Genomic DNA, 25,765 nt, shown 5'->3' with positions numbered 1-25,765 from the left:
CATAGTCCAATCAAGAATAGTACACATTCTGTTCTTAGCTCTTGTTAAAGGGAAAAGGGCGAAGGTGTTATCTTTGAATTTGTTTAAGTTGGAATGAAGTGATGTTCTTAGACTGATGTCGTGCAAAAGAGGGTTTATCACCGAATTTATTGGTAGAACAAGAATTGAAAATAGGGTATACCACGGTGTTGCATCTAAAATGTCGGCGTAGTGAAGGCAGCAAGTAATAATGAACGGCACCCAGCATGCAAAATCCGTGAATATAATCCATTGAGTAACTCTTTGTAGTTTGGCGTTTCTTTTTCTCGTCGGTTTGTCCAATCCTGCGATTTTTTTACTAAAGCCTTTCACTTTCAGTCCGCTTGCAGATTTCAACTATTGCACCATAAGAAACTGCTATAGTCACAAAACAAGCAAAATTAAGGCAAATGATCGCGAAAACAAAACCCAGCTGAGGATCATTAATTTTTACATAATACTTAAATAAACAGACAGGTGCGTTTCCATAGAATGTAAGTTTGTAACGAGAAATCCCTCCATAGTCATTAGAGAACATGGCGTCTACAAGAACTTTTATTTGAGCCCAAGTGTGGTCCTCGGATGCTATCCTGCCATAATACTTTTGTAGTATTTCTCGGTGTACATATTTATCCGGACAGCCAATAAACAATGAGTTTGAGTCTTCATATTTGACACCATTCACAAAGAAATCTTCGAGTTGTTCAACTAAAGGCAGCCAAGAAATTACTGATGAAACCAATAAAATAGAAGAAATTATTGCAACCACTTTCATCCAACTTTTTTGTGTGATTTCCTTAGGAATCGCGAAATCGTCTTGTGTACCGATAACTCTCAGTAAGCCCAGACTAGTCATGGATAGTAGGGATACTTGGGAGCCGGTAGTGCTTAAGATGCCTAGAGCGACGCAAGTGTTACTAGAAAGCCAGTTTAGCTGAATCGAGCAGTACGATATATTGTGGTAAGAATTGTAAATCGAAATCATGGTAAGGTAGATTCCGATCAAGAAGTCGCCCATGCTAATAAGAATAACCAAGCTCTTGTTAAGAAGTGCAGGTTCTGATTTGGTAGTTCGGATACTTGAAATGTTCATGACTATTGACAAGAAATTTAAAATGAGAGCTGACACGCCAATGGCCCAAGCAACAAACTTAAGGAAAATGCTGCTGACAATTTCTTGGCCACAACTTTCATTGCATTCGTCTGAAATGTCGGAGCAGTGAACTGTTTTATCACATTTCTGGGTGATTGGAAGGTACACGCCAGATTTTTGGCACTTGAAATGGTTAGTGCATTCTGACTCATCTGAACTATCTCCACAATCATCAGCTAGGTTGCAAACTTTGTCGTAAGTGATACATTTGCTGTTTTTACAAAGGTACAAATCATTGCTGAGTTTTCCTGTTTTGAAATCTTTGATCAGGAAAGTAAGTTTACCCCCTTTGTCTTGGGTGAATATTTTGTCAATATCGAATTGTCCTCTGCACGAGTCCCATCTAATTGATCTTTTAAGTGGGCAGGTTGTATTTATGCATAGTCCCAAACAGCTTACAAAAACATAATACTCTCCATAAAAGTATCTACAGTCTTTTATCACGTCTGGGAGAATTATCTCAGTAGTTTTATTCCGTCCAAAGATGTCTGTGTCGGGGAAAAGGAAACTTGTTTTTGAACAATGGTCGTTAATAAGATTTGACATTTCATTAAGTCCTTTCAGGCAATGAAGCATTCTCAGTTGCATCTTGCCATCTCTTATGGCTGTTGAAAATGGTACAGACTGAATTCTCGACACACTGCAAATATCAATCTCATTACCGCAAGATTCTTTCCTATCACATAGGTTGGAAAAGCTTACGAACTTTTGGTCCGAGTTGTAACATAGGAATACCTCGTCACATTGAGATTCATCGTGTTTTACTAGGTGGAATGTTGACCTCTTTCCACAGGTTGGCCAATTAAGATTTTCATCCTCACCATCCTTGCAGTCGAGTAATCCATCGTGGACCCATGCAAAAGGGTAAATAATGTTATTCGGAACCTGGGAAAGATGTCTTCTCACACATTTTTGTGTGGTCATAATTTGGCATAGATCCAGAGTTTCGTCACTACCATCACCGCAATCTGGGTGACCATCACATAGGAGGTGTTTGTGGATGAAACAGGAGTCACTGCTTTCAACGCATGCTTTATCGATCCCATCGTCACATATTTCTGGAATGGAATTGATGGGAATTACGGTTGCAATGTATAATTCATTCATATTCATACTCTGCAATCTCAGACAGATGATCTGTTTAGCAACAGTGGTACTGTATCCACGAACTGAGCATTCTATACCCACTCTAGATGGGTCCGAGCAGTTGGTTTGGTCAATGTAATCGTCACAAAATTGTATTATCTGGTCAGGCAAATCCCAATTAACTCTGGTACGAACTCTTGCAGCACACCGGGTATAATTATGAAGCGGAACTATAACCCCTGCATTTAAATTGAAGCACGTTGTTGTCATTTCATCGATCACACAATTCTTTTCATCGCTCCCATCATTACAGTTTTTTACTCCGTCACACACAGAGTTCGCAGCAACATAAGAATTGTAACTGTTCTTCGGAGAATATCCACACAGAACACCGTACTCAAAGCCATTACAAAACTGTTCGTCCCTGCAATCGCCAAATTGGGGGCACTTTAGGTCGCACAGCTCTGAGTCTTTTTGATCTTTACAGAAAGCCTCATCAAGGTCTGTATTAAGACAGTCATTCTTCCCGTCACAGGAACGAATCCAAAACTTCCCGTCAGAGTAGATGTCCTCTATGTGAATGATATTGTTTCTTTGTTTGCTTTGGTCTATTTCTGTCAGGCAAAGATATCCACATGGGTATTCACCTGGTTTGGGAAAGTTAGGTATTTTATATAGCTATCTAGGTATTTTATATACCTATCTAATTCTGAAGGACCCCTAGACAGCCGTGAGTGCACATTACACAGTGCACGAGGTGTCTGTCTATGTAAACACCAAGCGGAAAGTGTGTTTACATTGTCATGTATATTAACTAATTTAATTTAATGATAGAATCATTACCTGCCATCGAACCTGTAGCAAAACTAGAAAATGGTTTGATGTGACGAATCACCGATTCTATTCCACAGGCTTGGTAGTGATGTAAGTCATTTCTACATAGTTTATCGACTGTAGTGTAGCTAGTCCTGAAATTGAAAATATAACACAGGTAGCTATTACAACATTGTGATCTTGAGTACAATGTTGGACAATTAAACTGGACAGTGCTTCAAATATTAGTAATACGGTGAATGGTCCCTCTTGATCTGAACTTTCAAAAACTTAAATTGAGCCTTCCCATTTTGTGTCAGTTTATCTGATATTGTAGATAATGGTAACGTACCTACATCAATGATTGGGATAATTACAAGTAAATTAAGGATACAGACATGGAGACGGAGAAAATAAATAATATAAATAATACCTGCCGCGTATGGTAAGGAAGGTCTTATAGAATAGTGATGAGTTAACACACTTGTAGAAACCATGTACATTTATACCAGGGTCCGATGTTGAGTTCTCTGGTTCTTTGCAGGCGTACTTGAGAAAGCCTCTATAATTTTGGATCTCGCAACTTGAAGTAAGACTACCTGGAAGTTATATACATGTATAAATATGTATATGTATATGACTAAGATCTATAAAAATCCGTATATCAATATGTGATATGCTGTAGTAGTACTAGTAGTACCGCGACAATTGACCCCCCGACAATTGACCCCCCGACAATTACCCCTATGTAATTACACTGGGGTCAATTGTCGCGAAATCTAGAGCTAAGTACGACAACTGACCCCCCGAAAATTGACCCCCCATGTAATTACACTGGGGTCAATTGATCGGGTTAGGGTCAGGGTCCTGGGTCAGGGTTAGGGTTAGGGTTAGGGTTAGGGTTAGGGTCAGGGTCAGGGTCAGGGTCGGGGTCGGGGTCAGGGTCAGGGTCAGGGTCAGGGTCAGGGTCAGGGTCAGGGTCAGGGTCAGGGTCAGGGTCAGGGTCAGGGTCAGGGTCAGGGTCAGGGTCAGGGTCAGGGTCAGGGTCAGGGTCAGGGTCAGGGTCAGGGTCAGGGTCAGGGTCAGGGTCAGGGTCAGGGTCAGGGTCAGGGTCAGGGTCAGGGTCAGGGTCAGGGTCAGGGTCAGGGTCAGGGTCAGGGTCAGGGTCAGGGTCAGGGTCAGGGTCAGGGTCAGGGTCAGGGTCAGGGTCAGGGTCAGGGTCAGGGTCAGGGTCAGGGTCAGGGTCAGGGTCAGGGTCAGGGTCAGGGTCAGGGTCAGGGTCAGGGTCAGGGTCAGGGTCAGGGTCAGGGTCAGGGTCAGGGTCAGGGTCAGGGTCAGGGTCAGGGTCAGGGTCAGGGTCAGGGTCAGGGTCAGGGTCAGGGTCAGCCGGTGGGTCAATTGTCGGGGGGTAAATTGTCGGGGGTCAATTGTCGGGGGGTTAATTGTCGGGGGGTCAATTGTCGGGGGGTCAATTGTCGCCCACCCGTAGAAACCAACCGTTGAAACCCTAGCTATAAATGATATAGATTGGGCTTAACTGTATCCAAACAAACAATATACTGATACATGAGGGGAGTGGGGGGGGGGGGTTGTTTGCAAAAGTCAGTACACATACTTTGGGGCTTATTTCTAAGTCACTGATTGCCCGATTGAAATAATCATTTCTGGTATGATTTGTTATTAGTATTATAATTTATTAGATCTGTGAACAAATGGGAAAAACAAGCGACCTAGATTTTATTCTCGATATCATTTTGTGTTTGGATACGAAAACAGTACCTTAAATTAATATCATTTCCCTTTGTTTTGAAAAATAAAACATTAATGACGGTCCACTCTACCCAATTTCAGGTTTTGGTTAAAAATTAAATTGAAATTGTTATACCTTGGCTTTCGAGGTCCTCATTTATAACGTCCGTTCCGTTTTCATAGGTACTGTTAGTGTTCCATTCTTTAGTAGTCAGACCTGGCATAACAAAGTTGGTGCAGTTAATTCACAAATATCATGGTGCTTTCCTTGACCAATTCATGCTTGATTTTTGTTTAATCCATCATTCTTAGTTTGGCAAGTGGAAGATTTTGGCTTCCTCGTTCATTATTTGTTGGAATTGAATAAAAGACGCCCAAAAATGAGATAATTTCGGATTTTTAAAGGTTTAATATCAACATTATTATCCGTTCAGAATTATGTTCGTTCACGCAATGTCCAGTCAATTACGTCCGTTAGTATGTTATATGTACAATTTGTTCTGATCGACTATATCCTCGGTTGTAAAAGAATAATATCCTCTTCCTTTTACTTTCCCTAAGAAATACGATCAACCAAAACGAAGACACTCACCCAGCTCAGGTTCTTGGTAGCTTTCACAATTTTTACTGGGACACCTTGTGTTTTGGTTCCCGTCGCAGCACAAACTGTCACTCTGAATCACACTGCCGTCACACTTGGTACCCTGAGGAGTGTAGACCTTCTCCTTGTTTGATTTACAACAGTACTGTCCGTTGTGGTAGACGTTGGGGAAAGACGCAGGACATTCTGAAAAAGGGTTGACGAAAATGTATAATATCTTTCGCTGTACTGTCGCGCGCAGAACTGTCGGAGGAAACCTTCACAGTTCTGCTGTCAACGAACGATTGTATGTGTACGCCCGTATACTGTATAAGTATAACTATAGAGATTATAAGCCTATAAGTATAAGTATACTTATACTTTTGGGATATATATCCCAAAAATTCTGACTCAGACTGATAAAGGTTTTATCAAAACCAGCAAAATTGTAAATTATCAATTTATTCCAAAATCTTGGGTTCATTCCCAACTTCAAATTGATGATTTAGTTCCATTTGATTAAAATATAGCAAAAAGTATCATTATCAATTGTCGATAAAAAAAGAAAGAATAAAAAGCAACTTGACAGCTATTCAAATATTGTACTAGGTACTGTGCTATTGTGGTAATACTATTACTCACCATTCGTTTTAGTCGTATTCATAGAACCAAATTGGATTATCAATATCATCAACCAGATGCAAGCAGCATACAAGAATTTCATCTCGAACGATTTTTGCGGTTTGACAATATGACTGATAAGGTACAAGTTGCTATTTATAAGCAATATTGGTAAATGGTTGAGAGGTGCAGAAAAGAATAAAGAATAGGACTGTCATGTAATATATGTTCGATTTTTATGACTTCAATGGATAAAAGCTTTTTCGTTCAATAAAAGGTGTCATAGTCTTGACGTAACACGTTTCGCATATTTGTCATTATTCGAGGTCATCTGGCCGCTGGTCACGTGATTGTCCACCAATGGTAGGTTAGGATAGCAGTTCTCTAGTCTTATGATAAATAAAATTGGAACCTGTTACTTTTACAGCTGAGCTGCTAAAATATTTTTATCATTGTTTGACTCTGTCGAACTCAAGTGCGCTAACTGGACTCTAGTTCGACACGTACTTTCAGTACCTCAATCGTGTCTCATTTGCCATCATCACTCATCAGTGAGTAGTACTCACTGATTGGTCATTGAAGAAAATTCAGTCAAAACAGTGAAATTTGTGTCGCGGAAAGCTGAAATTTGAAAATATCCTACCGATAGGACATATCCAAAATCAAAGTTTTCTCCGGATATACAGCTAGCTTCCAGTACGTTGATGGCGACAGGAGGTGACCGGGAATCCCGGTACCGGGATTGGCAATTTTGAGCTATCCCGGTCCCGGTCCAGGTCCCGGTCAACCGGGTCAAGTCACATTTTTCATCCCGGTCGCGGTCCCGGTCCCGGTCAAATGCTGATTTATGATCCCGGTCCCGGTCCCGGTCCCGGTTAATTCAGGATTCTTGGTCCCGGTCCCGGTCCCGGTCAATCACTCAAATTTGCCGGGATTTTGGCCGGGATCTTTTACATAATTTCATTCACTGTTATTTTAAGTTTTTACTTTCATTCATTGTGAATTTCATCTTTAAACAACCTCTGAGCCAAATAAAACAATGTTTAAAATTGCTAAACAAGTTTAGGTAACTAATATCGTTACATAACTCATAAGTGCAAACTAACATCAAGTTTTCGACTCGGGCTACGCCCAATTGTCAATTGGAATTGGAGAATGAAACTGTTGAATAATTTGAGGGATCATTGATTGAGGAATGAGGGTGAACTTGAGTAATCAGTACATGAACATTATTGGTGTAGTACATTAGGCCCATGCCCCATATTGACGGTTTAAAAAAAGTTTTTTCTAATTTAATATTCTAGTTATTACTTATTCAAATTGTTCAATTATAATGTAAATGAAAGTTGCAGCTTTCAATATGAGAATACCAGTTTTGGTCCCGGTCAAATCCCGGTCATCCCGGTAAAATTAGATTGTTGGTCCCGGTCCCGGTCCTGTTCCCGGTAAGATAGAAATCCCAGAAATTATTGGTCCCGGTCCCGGTCACGGTAAATTGATAATCTCAGTCCGGTCCCGGTCAAGTCACATTTTGTATCCCGGTCCCGGTCCCGGTCAGGCCTAAAATCATGTCTCGGTCACCTCCTGGATGGCGACTTGTGTCACTCTGATCACCGACCTTACCGATATGTCACTCGTCGAAAACTCAGTCAACACCGCGAAATTTCGGTCAAGGATCGAGATTATAGCAGAAAAGCTTTTCTTTAAAAATCTCTTTTTAAATTCTGATGATTTTCCGTTTATCTAAGTTTTAAGTACATCAATCTTGTCTTGTGCCATCCTCAGTGACGATTTTGCTAGATGGACATTCAAGAAAAATTCAGTCAAAACAGTAAAATTTGGGTCGCTTATTGTGGGACATATGTATTTTGCACATTGCGCGGGTGCTATTCTGCTTGTTTTTTTTTTGTTCACAGGATATTCCTAGATGACGTGATTCGGACATTTGGTCTAAGTTTATCATATAATTTGACTTTTATTCCATTTTATTTCATTTGCCACTTTCCTAGAGTATTTCGGCTTTAAATCCTCATTTAACCAGGCTTTCTTTTTAAAGAACATGCTCTACCCTCTAAAAAACTCTGTTCGCGTTTGGAGATTTATGGTATTTACGTTTTGTGTTATTATTTTACTTGTCATTTTGAACCTACATTAACACCTTGTCTAGCTAATAAGTTTGAATCCTGAGTATTAAATTTAGTATTTACACTAATGATTGATTTCATTTGCCTTCATTTTGATCGCTTTCACAGTCTACGTTAATCAGTGTGAGGAGAGCTCCATTTTAGAGAACTTTCCTCTATACACGAAAGCCAACGCAGTTTTCAACTTTAAAAGTCAAAGATATCTTATATAATTCATAGTAAATTCTAAAATGGTCATTTCAAGTTTATTACAACATAAAAACTGCTTTTGGGATGAATAAATCAACAAATTCAATTTATTCGATTTTTGTATCACGTAACCAAATGTGACTAATTTGTGCAGATTTATCTATGCGGAGACAGTCAAAGCAGAGAGTCGGATTACTGATGTAAATTCTGTACCAATTCTTGGCGCCTATTACATTATTTACACAATTACTTAATTAATCCTAATCTACAGAAAACTTGCGGCCGATTCTTTATTAATGATTACATTGTTATCAGAGGTACAAAATGGGGAACACCGTATAATAAAATATGATAGGTTAAACTAGAAAAATAGCAAATGTCAAATTAATTTTGATACATGTCCAACGTTACAAAAGACAATAAATTACCAACTTAAATTACTAAAATATTCCCAAATATTTATCGCGATAACTTGTTCATTTTGTTATAGAAATCTGGCGGGAGACCCCTGTACTTGTTCACATCAATGGCCGTTCTGTGTTTGTTCTTCAACTGAGGGAAAAAAAGATTTATATTCGTGTACACATCACTTAATTTAAAAAAGGAAATCAAAAAACTAAAAAGTGGATATCAACCCTCTCTCATTACTCCAAACAACCTGAGCATTGCTTCACTTTCTGATTTTGTAAGCCTCCATAATTTTTTCGGTTACTGCAATATGCTGGGTAAGCAGCGAGTCTTTCGAAATCTAAAGAATATTACTTTCTGCTTAGGAATAAAATGTCGCCCTTAATGGTGCTGCGAAGATAACATGGGTATCTGTTACTGACCTCTTGCACCGATAAGGGTGCGTTGAGATCAGCCTGAGGGTTGTTCGTGTACGGACTCCACATGCCTTGTATTGATCTGGTGTAATCAACTGGCTGTTGTCTGTTCATGGTACCTGTAATAATGGTACTTGTTTTGGAGCTCCTTGTAAGTTGTAACGTATATGCATACAGGACGTTATATACAGCGTGTATTATATAATATACGTCGCGTACTATACCATATCATATACATAATATGATATATATAATTTAATAATTTAATACGTATATACGTGCGCGGCGCGTACATCTATAGAATAAACTGCGCAGCGCCTTCCAAAATAGTACACTATGAACCGCTGCAGCTTAGCTGAGCTGCTTCAGAGAGTAGCTGTGGTAAGTGTCAAGTGACGGTCACTGTTTTGTACACTACACGGGCACACAATAGATAGTCACATTGTCAGTTAAGAGATACATTAATTAAACAATGGGCGAGTCATTAGGTATTAGCCACAGGAGACAAAATATTACACTGTAGCTATGTAGACTCGAGGATACTGCCTCTTCATCCCATTTATTTATCTAACACGTACATACGAAGACTTACCTTTTTGTATATCCCCAGAATAGTTGCAATACTTCTCAACAAACTGTGAAAGGATTCCTTCGTGTACATTGTCTATGCGCTGCTCCTGAAACAAAACACTGCAGTTAAAAGGCGGTTAAAATCAGTTATTTTGCCCCCTCCCTCCATACAGCTTTTTGGCCTTATCTGATAATAAGGTTTAGATCACCAGAAGTGTAACACGTCAGAGTATGATCTCATATAAACAGGACGTGTACTATTACCTACCACGAAAGTAAGCTTACTTTCGTGTTCAAAGGCTGCTCCTGATAATGTCTCCTTAAATAATGCTCCCCTTTTAATATTTTCCGGGAATTATATCCCCGAAAGTCGTGAACACTGGTAACCGATCATTTCCCACAAGAGTTGCCTGCCTATTATCAGGACAGACTGAAGGTCACCTCAGACTGGCTGTCGGGATGTTTCAAAACAAATAACAGTTGCGCACTATATATTACACACTATATTGTATCAGCGCACGTATCACGTGGGGTATCCAATCGTGAAAAATGGTAAAAAATTGTGAATAATTTTTGTGGTGAATCACGAATCCAAATTGTAAAAGTACATCCAAACTGGTTACTTTTAGTGAACATGGCGAGTAAGGTTCGTCAAAACTGAGCTCTTGGTATTGTCGTATAGTATCAGAAAACACATTTAATATTTCAATTTGATATTTTGAAGAAAAAAAACTAAAATGGTGTAAAATTGTGAAAAAAGGTGAATTTTTATGGTGAATCAGGTTTCCAAATTATGAATTTCACCATTTTTCACCATTTTTTCACCATTTTTCACCAATTTTCACCATTGGATAACCTCCGTATCACATTACACATTTTTTCATACAGAAACCGTAAAAATCACTGTATTATAATATCTCAGTTATATTTATAACCTATATAATATTATCAATAACCTAATAACCTAATATCAGTTACACACGAATAAAGGGTTACACGTATCGTATGATAATATCACGCTATCACCATGCCAGTGGATCATCAGAGTATGATCTCATATAAACAGGACGTATACTATTACCTAACACGAAAGTAAGCTTAGTTTTGTGTTTTATTTCAGTTTACACAGTATTACATACTAGAACATAAGGGAAGGGTCATGATCTAATTTATGGAGCCTCCCCCCACTTAGCAAGGTTATCGTTCTTCACTTACCTCTTGATAACCGTTCAGATAGTGGGCTATGAGCACAGGAACCCTTGTCTGAGATTCAGTTACGTAGAAACTAACTGAATTGTACTTCGTTGCTACTTCCGACAGCTTGTTTTCTAGATATTCTCGGGCCTGGGGGACATTTATAATCAAATAAAACATGTTAAATAGAGGTAAACTTGAAACATTAAACAAATAATTAATCAGATTATTAATTATTTCCTTTACTTTGAAAAAGCTGTGTTTCTAGGTTATAGCGGGTTTTATTTACATTTCACAAGAATGTACAATGTTACATTGCACTCCAGATAATAGGTCTTATTTTCAAGGCATTTTGCCAAAAATTCTTTGGGGGGGGGGGGGGGGGTAAATTGAGACTAGAGGATCACATACGTGACAAGGGTGTTATTTACGATGCTTTATTAATCGAGCTGTGTTCTACACATCACCGTCCGCGTCACAACACCGTCACATGAAATTTGATATTACAGAAGGGTACTAAAAGTACGGAGTACTTAACTCATCTCATGAAATTCAAGTGACTACTGAAAAAGTTTGCCTTTTTACCGTTCTTAATTCTTTGGAGTTCGGCCAAAATTTATAAAAGTTGCTAAAATCTGGTTAGTTGTTTAGTCATCATTACCGATTAATTATGACTTACATAGTTACATGTGCATTGTACAGAGACAATAATTTAGAGAGAAATCATTTAGAGTAGTATATAGTACAAGAGTAGTACAAGAGTAGTATATGGTACAAGTCACATGGTACAAGTCACAACCTAAGAAACGTTCTACATTTACAGTGGAGAGTTGTGGTTAAGAAGGCAGAATAGCCAGTCTCCATGACTACATACACGATTAGATCAGTAACCTAGCTCTCATGGTATTGGCGGTATTTGTCAAGGGAATGTGAGGTGTCGGGTGATTTGTTATCAACAATAATAATATCAGGGCTGCAGCGTCTGTCCGTTTGTAATTTACAAACCGCTTAAGGAGGCCCGACAATCTCTTCTAAATGGTCCTTTAAAGAACATATCCTGAAAGTTTCAGGGTGATCAAAAAATGTAGGAGAAGATAGATTTTTAGACTCGATTTCAGGACGCGTGATTGAAAATCGCTTAAGCAATACAATTACACATAAGCGCTGACCTTTGACCGGCAATAATTTCGGCTAGGAACAATATTTTTCCGTGGTACCAAAAACAGCTGATAGATATCACTCCCCTCTATCAGAAACAACTATAAAGTCAATTTCGAGAGAATTTTGACGAAGACCCCCAGCCCCCTTAATCAAGTAAATGGTAAGAGTAATATTTAATAATTAGGCCTTAGGTTTTTTGGTAAAGTGCCGACAAAAAACTGAGGAAGTAATTTTTTAAATTTTAAAAAATCGGCCTGCGGTACGTACTATCTATAAAAGTACTCAATATCCAGGTTAAATGATATTAATACGATAGTAGTGCATTTACTGCAGAAATAGTGGTACATAATGGCGTAACACCACCGTCACACCACAGTCAACACAACTACTACATATTGCACGTGGGTCATTGTGCAATGTACGTACAGTCTGTTACGTATTTCAGTTTAGTTGCGTGACAAATTTTAACACACAATGGGTTGTAGTAGGGAAAATTAGTGAAATTATCGTTCCAATCAAAAGTATTAAAAAATAGTTTTTTAAGAGAGTTTAGTAAATATCGATCATTATACATATTATATATTGGAGATTAACAATTTGAAATCGTTCGATTTGACACCAAATCTGATGATCATGTCAGATCAGAATGGTACGATAGCAGCTATACTCGATATTAAACAATGGTCCCAGTGTTGTGATATCAACTGTGGAACAATGCTCAAACTTCCCAAGTTTAACAAAGTAACCGGTATATTCTTTGCTGGTCTAGAAAGGTTTAAACTTCTCTTTTTTTTTCATTACATTTTACATGGATTATAATAGTGTCAGGTTACAGGGTGATTAGTTTTACTCCAATCATTAAACAATTTCAAAGACAAAACATTAAATTATATTAAGATGGTAGTATAGTAACTGCGAGATACAGTGCCCATGCCAATTTGACCATAACTTAAGGAATAACATAGTTGATGTTAAACATTTATCCCAGTATTGCGATACCAACTTTGGAACAGTGTTGAACAATCTTTCATTACATTTTACACGCACTATAAATTGTAAATCAAACATATAAAGCTACCGCAGTTATTATTTCAGTATACTTTTTGTTTGAAAATTATAATGAAATCTGTACATCCAATGGTTCTCAGAGTTTGACTTAAGATAAAAAGAGCTTCAGCGTTAAATTCAATCATCTATTCCTGGTCCTGGAAGACCTTTAACAATTGACTGACGACCGTGTCTGAGGACGGGATGTTTTCCAGTTAATCTTCACTAAGGACAGAACATTTGTTCACTAACGACAGAACATTTGTTTATCTGTAGGCGTGCCCGGGCATGTTGTCACCTTTGTTTTCCTCTTAATAACCATCAAGTGCAGTAAATTTTAATCCAAATATAATAGACTATTTTATTAACTATTAGCTGCTCTCACTTAGAGAGCCAGAAAAATTTAAAACTCGTCTGTTTCTGTGCCCCTAGTGAGACTAGAGCTCACAATCAAACAATACATTTTAAACGAAAAAGGAGCTAATAAAAGGACTAATGCAAGCAGAGTGGGGGGGGGGGGGGCACATGCACGGACAATGGTCACCAAGGAGTCCAACTAGACGAGACCGGAGAAAACTAAACAAATACTCTCATTAAATACTAGGAGACGAGCATCAAGTAAAACGTGGGACTCGAAGAAAGCATTTAATTAAACATGGAGTTTTAAAAGAAAGTAATTATAATGGCGTGGAAAAAGCACACGGGCAATATTCAGATATTTAGTCTTTCAACGCCCCAGTAATTTTAATTAGATAGTCAAACCAAACAATGGCCCTTTATTACCAGCTAGTCATATAAATACTCACCATGTTTGAGGTGAGAAACATTCACAACTGATTTCTAATTTTGACTACTGAACCTTTCTTGGACTAACCATGAAGTTAACTTTCCTACTCGCTTTCATCCTACTGGGAGTTGTCTCTGCTGGGGTAAGCTCAATTTATTATCATTAAATCAGTAATACTAATAAAAGTTAACAGTATTCCCAACTTTTATAATTGTTGTAAGACTTGAGTGGGAATTGGGAGATGTTTGCTGCCTCCTTATTTTGTGATAATTAAGACTTTGGGATTCTGCTAACATACAACTCACGAGCGTTTTGACTAGATTGACTTCATAATCACTGTGACATTTCAAGAAAATCCTGTTATTGAGTTTCATTACACAAAATATTCGACAAAGAGAAAAATTTTAATAGTCATTTATCCCCAAATTATTTTGTCTGCAATTTTAAAATTAGCATAATTTATAATATTTCAGTATGATTCTGCCGGTTACTACTACTGCCAAAACGAAAGCAGGCAACCACCCCATTATATGTGCGATAACTACTGTGACTGCAGCTCTAATACTGCCTATGGTAATGGTGCTTACTGCGAAGACGAAGACGCGGAAATATGTGCGGATGCTGGTGGTGATGCTGCAGAGGGTGATGCTGCAGAGGGTGATGCTGCTGCAGCGGATGATGATGCTGCTGCAGCGGATGATGATGCTGCTGAAGCGGATGATGCTGCAGAGGATGCTGCTGAAGAAGAAGATTCTGGGTTTTACTGTGCGGACGGAGACAGTGTTCCCTCACATTACGTGTGTGATAACGACTGTGACTGTGTGGGCTGTGAAGACGAGGAATTCTGTGAAGATGGTCTCGGAGTGACTAAGATCAACCTTGGCAATATCTCAATGCGTCTCAACTTGAAACAAGGCGGGGGACAGTACGGGGTCATGACAACCCAACTTATCCAAGGTATCTTCTACTGCATACTCCACCCTGGTGACTGCTTCTAAAAAGTAACGTCGGATCAAGCTCGAATTACACTTTGAAAGTTTTATTTTATCTTATTATCGCAATTAAGATCGTTTTACTGTGTTCAATTATTTTTGGAGAAAAAAAATTCATCTATTTTAAACAAAGCAACGGTATTTTATAAGGGCACTGTAGTAATAATACGCATCATAAGGGATGTTAGGTAGTACCAGTCTGGGCTGGGGTATTCTGAAGTTGGCGGTTGGCCTCCGTGCTCACTAGATGAAATTCCAACAGTGGTTTACAGTATAATACAATCATATAATAATTATTGATTCACGAACCAGACAATAGGAGAAATCATACAAAAATCTTGTGAATCTTGTGAACCAAAATTAGAATTTACATCATTCCACACAATAACATCATACAGTCATACGTACATGAAGATTGTAGGTGTACTGTAAAAAGCATTGATTTTAGTTTTTCGAATAAATTTGGCAGTTAAAAACTCCTTATTTCTACCATTACAAACAATCCATAAATCAAACTACGATAGTTCAAAGTTGGTACAACAGCAACAAAACAACATTATATATTTAATATGTAGGGGAGAGGGGGGGGGGGGGGGGGTCATGAGTATTTTTGAGAATTTGTGAATCTGAGAATTTGACCATTTTCGCCGGGAATACTCAAAAATTATTTTTGAATCTGAGAAATTCAGCATGGATTTCTCATTTTCTCAAAAATAGTGGACACTCAAAAATAGTGATAATATAGCAAATCATTCTTCATATCAGTGCAATGTGGTCCAAAAATACTTAAAATCATTTTTGAGAATGAGTTTTTCGCCTCTACTCTCCTGGAAACTTTTCTCAAAAATAATTTTTGAGAATGAGAATTTGGCATTTTCGTCGGGACTCTCAAAAATACTCATGACCCCCCCCCCCCCCCCCCCCCCCCCCCCCCATGTAAACGCAGATAACTGACAGTGAACGTCTTGTTTACAGAGTATTTAGGATAACTATTATTTTATGACTGCTGTGTTTTTATGGCAGTTTTTCATAGTCGCTTCCGTAAAAGGCCATCTCGAAGCGGAGAGGTGGGAGAAATCAAGACTTAAAAATAGGTTATCAATTGGACAAACTGTTTTGCGGTCCTCTGTTTCCAAGACGGTTACAATTTCACAAAATGTTTTGGTTTAGGGGTAAGCACATGGGTACGTTTCAGGTTGAAAAGGGGATGTAGATCATGTAGTTTAATTCCATGAGAATAAATATCAAGGGGATAAATTTAAGTTATAATAACTAGAGCTAAAGAAAAAGAAGTAAAGAGAAAAGATAATATACTAACATGAAAGGAGTCAGGTGCAGTCGGGTGTATTCTGAAGGTGACTCTTTTACATTGTGGAGTGTAGATACCTCCTGCTCCACTGTTACAAGTGTTCAGTACATTCGTGTACTCTGAGTGAGGGAGTTATTAATTAACTAATTAACCAATTAACTAATCAACTAATTAAATAATCAACTAATTAACTAATGGATGTAGATTGTGGGGGTAATTGTTTTGACACGTGAGTCGTGACAGTTACTTAGGAATTTGATTGGTAAATAGTGGAAGCTGATTGGTTAATCTGCTTCATCTCCCCACTACAATCCACATCCATAAACTTTTAATTGAATATTTATGTTTTATGTAACCAGTAACAAAATATAAGATCGTAGTCGCATTATCAATAAACTCTGTCCCTTCTACAGAATGCCACGGTTAATTAAGGAATTTCTTACCGAAATGAAACTTTCTTTTTGCTTTGGGGTGTTTGATTTTCTTGATGTGGTGAAGGTAAACTGACTTGGGTTTTAGAAATCGCGAAGGATTCTTCGAAAAATAGGACATAACTAGGGAAATATTTTAGGTGTAATATTTAAAAATATGTAAGTTAATGTAAGTTATTTTTAAATATTCTACTTATATGTTCCCCTTATCATCAACTCAATATGTACATTATAATATGTTTACCAATGACGTTTAGGTGTAGGCATACTTCATGGCCCGGTTATAAAATAAAGTCACAATATATGAGTAATAACGAATTTACTTTTGCTTTTGCTTTTCAGGACAATGAAAACTGGGTTCAAACGCTCTAATTTATAAAATTTCTAACGAACACAAGAATTGCGCCCGTTTCTTCGTTGTGGCGGACGCTAGATTTCCATTCACTACTATTATAGCTTTATAGGATTATAGCTCAGTTCACTTCATAGAAATTAAAATACATGCACTGACTACAGACTGTACAACAACTCCGCAAGCAGCCCTTGCGCACTGCGCACGTGTTTCTCGTTGCCATGAGTGTGATAAACAGAAACCAAATCGAAGCCACCTTCCTCGTTCTCCAAAATTCCTGTATTTCTGCAATGACGACCATTCGCAATCTGTCACTAGTAACATTTTTGCTTCGCAAAATTGTGAACAGTAAAAATAATGAAATTACAATCTATAGTCTGAATTTTCATTATCTCAACAACAACAAAAACATGTAGGTTAACTCAATGTCCCTGGCACACAACTTTGACAGTGACACATTCCTTACCCTCCGGTCTCACCATCTCCTCGACCCTCTCCCAGGAGTCACAGTAACACGACACAATCTGACTCTCAACCACAAAGTACACGTGGTAAACTTCCCGGTTATGGCAGTGTTCCAGCATGGTCGGAGCTGTGTTCAGGCGGCCCACTTTAAAGTAGGGGAATGAGTCCCGTTTGAGTTTAATGTCGACGGAGCCCAGGGTCCTTTCCCAACATCTGGATACGCTGCAGGGCCGTTTTGAGAGAGTGTGCCTTTTTAGTTTTAGATTTTTAACTTGATCAGGTGTGAGATTCTGTTGGGCAAACTCTTGAGTTAAACTCTGATTTTGGGAGAAGTCGTGTGATGCAACGTTTGCTTCAAACTGAACATGAAAATTGTCAGGAAGAGTTGGATTAGCGAATATTTGAGATGAGTAACCAAATCTTTAATGTACTCCTTGGTAATGGTGTTCAAATCAATGGAATTGAGAATAGCCTTAACTTGATACTCGGTAACAGGATGGGTTCGCATCCAAACCAAGAATAATTCCATATGAATGAACTGATTGTTTCCTCTAAATTGTCTCACCATGACTATGTCATCGAAGGAGCAGTTTAACCAGGTTGGTGACAGCAAAAAATCTTTTATGTTTTGAGACCCCTGCATTTCTTTCGGTACCTCTTTGCTGAATCCGAGAGCTGTAACCATGCAGTTTTTACTACCTTCAATACTATTTGTTGATAATTTCAAAATAGTCCGTTTATCCTCTGAAGTAAGTTTGTCGGAAGAAAACAAGAATTCAAAGAATTCAGAATGAAGGGAATCGTTGACTAAGTATAGCTGTGACAGCTGAAGCAATGGCACAATTTCCATGGCTTGTATTATATTGGAGTCCCTGCTCAACCACCGTCGGATTAGGTCCACCATACGTTTTTCATCACGTCGGAAACCGTTCTGAAGTAAATTCTGAAACAAGGAAGCAGGAATCGAGAGGTAAATCTCGTCCTCCGTAATGTTTTCCAAGTCCACTACGATTTCTTCAAGAAATGTAGTCTTACTTAAGAATTCATCACATACGTCAGCAATAGGAGAAAACTTAAAATATTCTTTTAACCTGTATCCTTCTCTTGAAATTTGGATACAATTTTCGTGGCATATATTAGCCTTCACAAACTCAACTGCTTTTTGACAAATCCAAGGCACTTCATAGGTCACACCAAACTTAGCAACTGTAAACAAAACACCAACCGAAACAACCAGATTTGATCTTCTGTAAAAACTTGATATAATCATCTCCATCTCATCCTCCTCATCAAGGAATGAATCTAGGAAAATGTCCTTCTCGTTTTCATCAACGATAATCTTCTTGAAGACGGGGCTGTGGATAGATAGGACAAGGGAGCTCGTAAAGAACGTTCTAGATTTGGTGTAAAGTCTGACGTCACTAAATGTCTGATCGTTGAAGTACTGAGACAAGTCTATACCACATTTGTCGCAGGAATCCATGGCGGAATGTGGAGTATTTCTCACAATTTTACCAGCTGTAGCTACTGGAGAGTGAGAGAGTGAGAGGGTGAGAGGGAGGTGGACTTATATATCAGTCAAAGCTGGGATGAGTTTAGGGAAGGGAAAAAGATTTGTATTGATAAAAAACAAGGAATCAAATTATGGGTTGAGACACGATATTATAGTTTGATTGATATTGTAATATCATTGTTATTTACTTATATAGATTAATACTTTTACTAGATTAAATATGGATTTAATTAACAAATTTCTAGTTTTTACGTTGTACAATGTACATTGTAGATTTTAAAATAGCTACATGTGGTCTGTAGCAGTATCAAAACACAATGTTAGCAACGGTGACACAAATTAAAGCTAATAAGCAGATAATGTTGCAGCGATTATATTAACTGTAATGGCGACAGCTGCTGAATAATAATTATAGTCTTGGATAAACAATGCGGAGTTGTCATCCATTAGCCACTTAATGAATGAAGTAAATATGGATGTAGATTCAGGAGGGTGAAGTACATTTTATTGGCACATGGCAGCAATTATTAAGTTAAGGTTAGGATAGGTTAATAATATTAACCTATCAACTTCCACTATGTTGGTCAATCAAATTCAAGAATCAGTATCACGTGTCAAAAATATGCTGCAACTCTCCACCAGAATCCACATCTGGCATCTATAATAATTACTCATGTCTCATGATGATGATGAGATTATGCCATGATTGCTAGTATGATATTGTCTGTGATTTGTCTTTGATTTTAGAGATTCGGTATGATAAAAACTCAGCTTTAGTAAATAATCGACTTTTGAAAGATTGATCGTAACATTGGTTTAACAACACATTATTATCAGATTATAAGAACAGTAACTATATAACTTATCTGATTACAGCACGAATTATACATACACAGAAATACAAAGAAATCTTTATAATTTATCATTAAAATTGCGATGTTTCTGATAACAATTCCTGATAATTCCGTAAACTATTCAAAGTTTCAGTGTAACTACATCATATTCGTGCATTAAAAAGATCATTATCATAAAAATTTGAATCTGACACAAAATTATATACAATTAAAATTAAAATTAAAATTGTATTACGAATGATCTTATTACTTTAACTCTTTAAGAAAGAAAAATTTAGTCAAAATTTAGACTAAAATTGTTGTAAACCAAATTTATTGAGGTCAAATTTTTCGGCGACTAATTTAAAAGCAGACCAAACTTTCAGTAGAGCATTATATATAATAATAATAAACTGAAGTTTAAGAACACCAAGTCTATTAAGATAAACTTATACTCAGCAGCGTTTAATCTAGTCATCCCAGAAACTATCATGATAAAAGTTAGGACTGCTATAACTCTATAATATATTTGAAAATATATCGTTCGTACTAAAATCAGAGAGTGAAGCTTAAAATTAAAGAACTTACACTATACTAAATGTAGGCCAAAATCAGTCATTGATAAAGTTTTTCAAGTTCATGCTGAGACAATTTGAATAAGAAAGTTTTTAGAAATGCTTTAAAGGATTCCAGGGATTCAGCTGATGTGATGGTAGTAGGCAGACGGTTGTAGAATGTAGATCTTTATATGACATGAATATTATTGAGCTTACATTGTTTATAATTAATATGTTCACCATATTATCACCATTAATGCCACCTTTCCTACTGCTGGACTACTTTGACTATTACACGTGTAATCCACTGCTTTTATGCTTTCACATTTTATGCTTTCACATTCTCTTACTTCCTTTTTCCCATCAGGCAGTAACAAATCATTAAATTAACGTGCCTGACGGTAAACTTTAAAGCATGACTTTACGTGCGAAATCGCGGGGAAAAAAGCTAAACAATGGAAAAATCAAATAAATGGAATGGAAAATGGTCTCGAAAAGTCGAAAAATGTGATTAAAATTATTGTAGACTAAAAATGTGAGAAATTTGCGACTAAAATTATGGTAACCAACATTTTTGTAACCAACATTTTTGTAACCAACATTTTTGTAACCAACATTTTTGTAACCAAATTTATTGTGAACCAAATTTATTAGCCTTAAGAGCTTAAGGTAATATAATACAGGATGTACTTCAACAGAATCAATTATCAAATACAAAATATCGTATGAAACATCAGAAACTATAGTAAAACTACAACCTCGTCTTATATATAATATGAATATGCTGTCTCCGTTCGAAATGAGCGACCAATGGGTTCCAAAGAATTAAAATAATGTTAATGTTCCACTCCTCTATAATCTGTCCAAACATAGGTTGAGGTTGCGTTATCTTTCCGGTCTCCGGTCTCCACTGCCAGGCTTTGTGTGTATTGAGACGTAGGGTGGGCACTCTAAAACACGATGTACAGACACTAAATTGTAGGTCATCCACACTGTGACCCATCCATCTCCTTATAGTCTGGTCAGTTAAGGACAATCACCTTCATTTCATAGTAGAGGGCTGAAATATTTTTAGGGACTCTCAAAGGTCTTATCTATATCTGTATATATATTTTTATATGTAATCTAAATATAAAAGTTATTGTAGATACCTGTTAGTGTCTTTAGGCCAAAAAGTGCAAAAAATGGCACTAAATTGTAAACAAATAAGCAATTTAGCTCATGTTGCTTCATAATTTGTATATAAATACAGCTTTTGCGATTTTCTCAGTCTGACTTGTATTGGGCTCCGAAGTTTTTTGTTGTTGATTCTATAGACCTTTGAGATTCCCCAAAAATATTGTCCATATTGTCCGTAACTGACCAATAAAAATATGACTGAATCACACCGTTGATACCTACATCATATTAGTAGCTTCAGCATCACCTTCAGAGGGAACAGCTACTTTTATGCACGCGCTCATCCGGAATTGTCTCTTTACCTGGGGGAAGGAAATGTTGTAGAATTTCTACTTAAGATGATAAAGATAAGCTCGGATATCTCTTATATATAATGCGTTTGGACACGAAGGGAAGGCTCTGATATGTATTATTTAATACAAATATATTATATATTGTTGTGCTCTCCAAGTTAATCAATATAATATAATAATGACAACACCTGCTGCCATGGTGATGAATTATTACTGATCGATTATGGAAATAGTGTGCTGTGTTTATATGAAGCTTATTCTTGTGTTAAGTGTAATCAGTGGCAAGAAGGAGTCTACTATCCACATTTAAAGGTTAGACCATAATATTACGATAATACGGGAGTCAGACAATGTTAAGAGGACCCGATACAATTAAAGCTCTTCATTACTACAATATGATATAGCTAATTAAATGTGAGGTTTTAGACACAAACGTGTGTAGAATACATTTGCAATCTGCATTTTATTGTATTGTATTGTATTGTATTGGAGAACATTAGAACAAGTACCTGTTTCTCTTTCATAACGAAAGCTGATAATGCTATCAGAGCTCCCAGTGTTAAACCCACAAGGACATCCGGCCAATGGTGTTGATTGTTACTTATTCTGAAATGATTAAACATTTGATTATAATTATATCTTTATATAAACATTATAAATCAACATTGCACGATATGCCTCAAAATACAACGATCAATCATACAAGTTTTCAGGAGAAGATCTGGTATGCATGGCATATTTGTTAAGTTGTTACCAGATATATATATGAGGGACCACATGCAAAACTGGTATATCTGTTTTTGATAGTTTTGAGATAAATGTATTTTACTGATTTAAAAGATTCTATATCATGTGTAAAAAACACTTCTAAAAAATGGTATATCTGTCTATATACCATTTTTTAAACTAGAATTGTTCCAAACTGGTATATCTCACGATATACCATTTTTTCTATACTATTAACAATAAAATAATTTAACTGAGAATGGTATATCTTCAGATATACCATTTGGGTTGGCTAAAGTCTATAAAATGTGTATAGATATACCGGTTTTATAGAAGATAAGTTTCTTGAAGGTGGTATATCTGCAGATATACCATTTTGTTTTCATGATTGTTAAAAGTTAAAATGGTATATTGTAACGTATACCAGTTTTGGAAAAATAAAATTTCACTTTTTTTCAAAAATTTCTTCAAAATTGTTCAAAAAAAGTTCCAAAGATGCACCTTTTCACCCTGAAGACTATGTGCTACCTGCGCAAAATTGGTATATGTTCAGATATACCAGTTTTGCATGTGGTCCCTCATATATGGTTCCATTTTTCCGTAATCTGTAAATACCAAACAAGTTGGCACCAGCAAGCAATGTTACAATTCGCAAGTTCATTCTTGTAAAGAATATACCAACCTCAAGGCGCATATGAGGACAGCGTATAGAACACCTACTATCTGAAGAAATCTTGAAGCAACCAACATTTTGGGGAGATCGTTCACTTCGAGATAACTATACATCACAGCAACTCCAGCCTGAACAAAAAAGTGATTAAGAGTATCATTTCATCATTTGACATAATGGAAATAAATAAGGTCATATTTCAAAGGTAATCATATATGTAATATAAATTATTAAAGAGTAGTATCCAAGATCATCCAAAAAGCATTATATAAATCATTATATTTCAACTGCCCAACCTGGGATGCATGACCAGAAGGAAAAGATCTTCTGTTATCAGTGTCTTCGTTAGTGCAAATTGTCAAAGTCAGTTTTTCGTCTACCCATGAAGTCCCGTTAGCCTCTAAAGCCTCTATTATAGCCTGGTCAGGTTTGCACTCCTGCGGTATGACTATGATAGGTATGCAAGGTATGCGAGGTACAGGAATTTGTAAAACCTCAATTTTTAGTAAAAGGGAAAGAAAACAGCTACATTGCACATCTAGCTAGGAATTTATAATATTTGATCTTCACACCAAAATATGAAATCAGAAATATTAGCGTTGCTTTACCGTCAAGAAATGAGGTTTGAGTACTCCCATGGACGTCTTTGTAAAGTTAGTTATGAGATTGGTCTCAATAACAGCTATGATTAAGTATATCAGTCCCCATACAATTCTATACAATCTGAAATAAAGGCGATTTAGTTGAGGAACGAAGAGTCAGGTTGTTTCAAAGTGGCAGGGTCACTAATGGTTACTCCACAGTTCTCTTAATCAGTAGTGCGTTGAAACTTAAGTCTCAATACTGTGTTATGTGCCATAATTGCGTTATTATACCGTTATTAAGAGTAAGACGTTTCTGCAGTCTCCGGTTAAAAAGCTATTTAATTGATTAGCTATTTAATTAATTACCAACCTGACTTTACTTTCTGCCTTGAGACATTCTATTTCCTTCATGCTCGACAGTTTAGATGACATATTGATTTCTACTGTTAGCTGTTGGTCAGCCTTTTTGTTGGTTTCTTTGCTGCCAATCTTTGTAAATGCGTTTCCAATCAAAGATGCTACTATCTGAGGATTAAACAATTTATTGAAACAATATTTACTCGGAAAAATCCTTTATTGCATATCAGGATTAAAAAATGAAGCCAGTGAACAACATAAAAATCACAGCATTACTGAAAACACACAACCTTGGACAAAATTGTCCCAAAGTCCAAAACCTAATGATCACCTTCCATTTGCATTTCAGAAAAAGTAAATAGTTCACGTCTCAATAATTAAAATTTCATCTAAATTGAAAAACAACCACTAATTTTAAGTTGTTCCCATGTCTTACCGCAAACACGAAAGAAACAAAAATGTTCATGTTTCCTGTCACAACACTTGGTTTGTGGATGTATCCCAACGCATTGTCTTTGTAGTCGAAAGCTCTGAATGCCTGAAAATTCCACGAATCTCCTTTGAAAATGACAGCAAAGATTCCAACAGTTATTATGAAAATAATGTTAAACAGGATCTCCAACCAATCTGATACGATGTAGTGAAGTAGAGCGATTATCAATTCTTTGATGCATTTCACTCCAGCCATCACGGATGAATAGCTATCCTAAAGAAATGATGTCATAAATAAATCGTCAATCTAAATTTAATGCGTTCCCTTCAAACCAAGCCTAGAGATGAAAGAGCTGGTAGCAGAGCTTGTAACAGAGGCACTCTACAGTAACAGATTAAATACATGTATTTACATGTATTTTATATAGTAATACTGAATACTGGTAACTTATAACATATTACATAATATATATTATACTGATAGTATAGTACCGTACACTTACCTCCAAAGTGAAAGGCAGCTGAGCGCAAGCCACGCTTTTTAATTATTTACCATACAATGTTATATAATGGAAATTTATTCAAAGCCTGAAATTAATTCATGTCTACTGATCAATCTGAATATTGGTTCGTATCAAGAGCGATTCTGTAACATTATGTATTATTGTTTCTGCCCAGTTGTGGCTCAATTTTAAAATCAGAACTGCAATTTCTTCTCTTCCCTCTTAATTAAAAAGGTGTTGCCGACTGACTATTGCAGTACTACATGGTAAGAAGTTACCACGTGGTCTAGCTGCTAGCACGTGGGTATAACATGTGGTCTAGCACGTGGTCTAATCTCTGACGTCGAGCCTCAGTACATAGCTACTCAAACTTAAATTTAAAACTCCTCCCCCTAGGAGAGAGACAAATGCCCAATACTCCGGGGTTATACTAAAGTTTTGGAATTTCTTGACTGACCACTCTCTCATAAGATTGTGAGATAACTAGGCCCCCAGATTCTCATCTAGAAGACAATAACATGGGTAATGTCGAGGAACTTAATTAATTATGCACCTTTTCCTCAGTTCCCCCTGAACTAAAATGGGGAGACTTTTATCACTTCATACTGTAATGTTAGTGGAATTGACCGGAAT

At 37.0% G+C, this 25,765-nt stretch overlaps 5 protein-coding genes across 5 annotated transcripts in view; 2 read left to right on the top strand and 3 right to left on the bottom strand.

The window, feature by feature from the left end:
• LOC134822983 (RNA-binding protein Nova-2-like) overlaps positions 1–25,765 on the top strand; it is a 68,980-nt gene that overhangs the window by 19,177 nt on the left and 24,038 nt on the right. The window lies entirely within an intron of this gene.
• On the bottom strand, positions 8,431–16,802 carry LOC134822965 (large ribosomal subunit protein mL43-like). Its single transcript, XM_063834250.1, has 6 exons — positions 16,681–16,802; positions 16,247–16,356; positions 10,963–11,091; positions 9,770–9,854; positions 9,184–9,296; positions 8,431–8,905 (listed from the first exon to the last, which is right to left on the bottom strand). The coding sequence occupies exons 1-6, from the start codon at positions 16,787–16,789 to the stop codon at positions 8,813–8,815; spliced, it is 639 nt and encodes a 212-aa protein (XP_063690320.1). The 5' UTR covers positions 16,790–16,802; the 3' UTR covers positions 8,431–8,812.
• Positions 13,952–14,997, top strand: LOC134823256 (low-density lipoprotein receptor-related protein 2-like). Its single transcript, XM_063834652.1, has 2 exons — positions 13,952–14,078; positions 14,410–14,997. Exons 1-2 carry the CDS (start codon positions 14,025–14,027, stop codon positions 14,932–14,934), a joined length of 579 nt encoding a protein of 192 aa, XP_063690722.1. The 5' UTR covers positions 13,952–14,024; the 3' UTR covers positions 14,935–14,997.
• LOC134823385 (uncharacterized) lies at positions 16,978–19,008 on the bottom strand. The gene has a single exon (XM_063834842.1). It carries the CDS (start codon positions 18,966–18,968, stop codon positions 17,796–17,798), a length of 1,173 nt encoding a protein of 390 aa, XP_063690912.1. The 5' UTR covers positions 18,969–19,008; the 3' UTR covers positions 16,978–17,795.
• Positions 19,774–24,908, bottom strand: LOC134823386 (phospholipid phosphatase 2-like). Its single transcript, XM_063834843.1, has 8 exons — positions 24,634–24,908; positions 24,211–24,365; positions 23,865–23,979; positions 23,553–23,693; positions 23,269–23,387; positions 22,370–22,466; positions 21,790–21,869; positions 19,774–21,448 (listed from the first exon to the last, which is right to left on the bottom strand). Exons 1-8 carry the CDS (start codon positions 24,883–24,885, stop codon positions 21,436–21,438), a joined length of 972 nt encoding a protein of 323 aa, XP_063690913.1. The 5' UTR covers positions 24,886–24,908; the 3' UTR covers positions 19,774–21,435.

The sequence above is a fragment of the Bolinopsis microptera genome, chromosome 11, assembly GCF_026151205.1.
Source record: "Bolinopsis microptera isolate Bmic1 chromosome 11, MBARI_Bmic_1.0, whole genome shotgun sequence".
Classification (NCBI taxonomy): Eukaryota; Metazoa; Ctenophora; class Tentaculata; order Lobata; family Bolinopsidae; genus Bolinopsis; species Bolinopsis microptera.
This window is presented reverse-complemented; position numbering and strand designations above follow the sequence as displayed.

Bases quoted from the DNA above. Each gene is read 5' to 3' on its own strand.
- LOC134823256 (XM_063834652.1), top strand. From the start codon at position 14,025: ATGAAGTTAACTTTCCTACTCGCTTTCATCCTACTGGGAGTTGTCTCT. The intron at 14,079-14,409 runs GTAAGCTCAATT...ATAATATTTCAG, and splicing joins TGGGAGTTGTCTCTGCTGGG to TATGATTCTGCCGGTTACTA.
- LOC134823385 (XM_063834842.1), bottom strand. From the start codon at position 18,968: ATGGATTCCTGCGACAAATGTGGTATAGACTTGTCTCAGTACTTCAAC.
- LOC134822965 (XM_063834250.1), bottom strand. From the start codon at position 16,789: ATGTCCTATTTTTCGAAGAATCCTTCGCGATTTCTAAAACCCAAGTCA. The intron at 11,092-16,246 runs GTTAGTATATTA...AATGTCCCCCAG, and splicing joins CTGCACCTGACTCCTTTCAT to GCCCGAGAATATCTAGAAAA. The intron at 9,297-9,769 runs GTAAGTCTTCGT...CCATTATTACAG, and splicing joins TTCTGGGGATATACAAAAAG to GTACCATGAACAGACAACAG.
- LOC134823386 (XM_063834843.1), bottom strand. From the start codon at position 24,885: ATGGCTGGAGTGAAATGCATCAAAGAATTGATAATCGCTCTACTTCAC. The intron at 23,388-23,552 runs GTTGGGCAGTTG...TTTTTTGTTCAG, and splicing joins CTTCTGGTCATGCATCCCAG to GCTGGAGTTGCTGTGATGTA. The intron at 22,467-23,268 runs GTTGGTATATTC...TAATCATTTCAG, and splicing joins GTCCTCATATGCGCCTTGAG to AATAAGTAACAATCAACACC.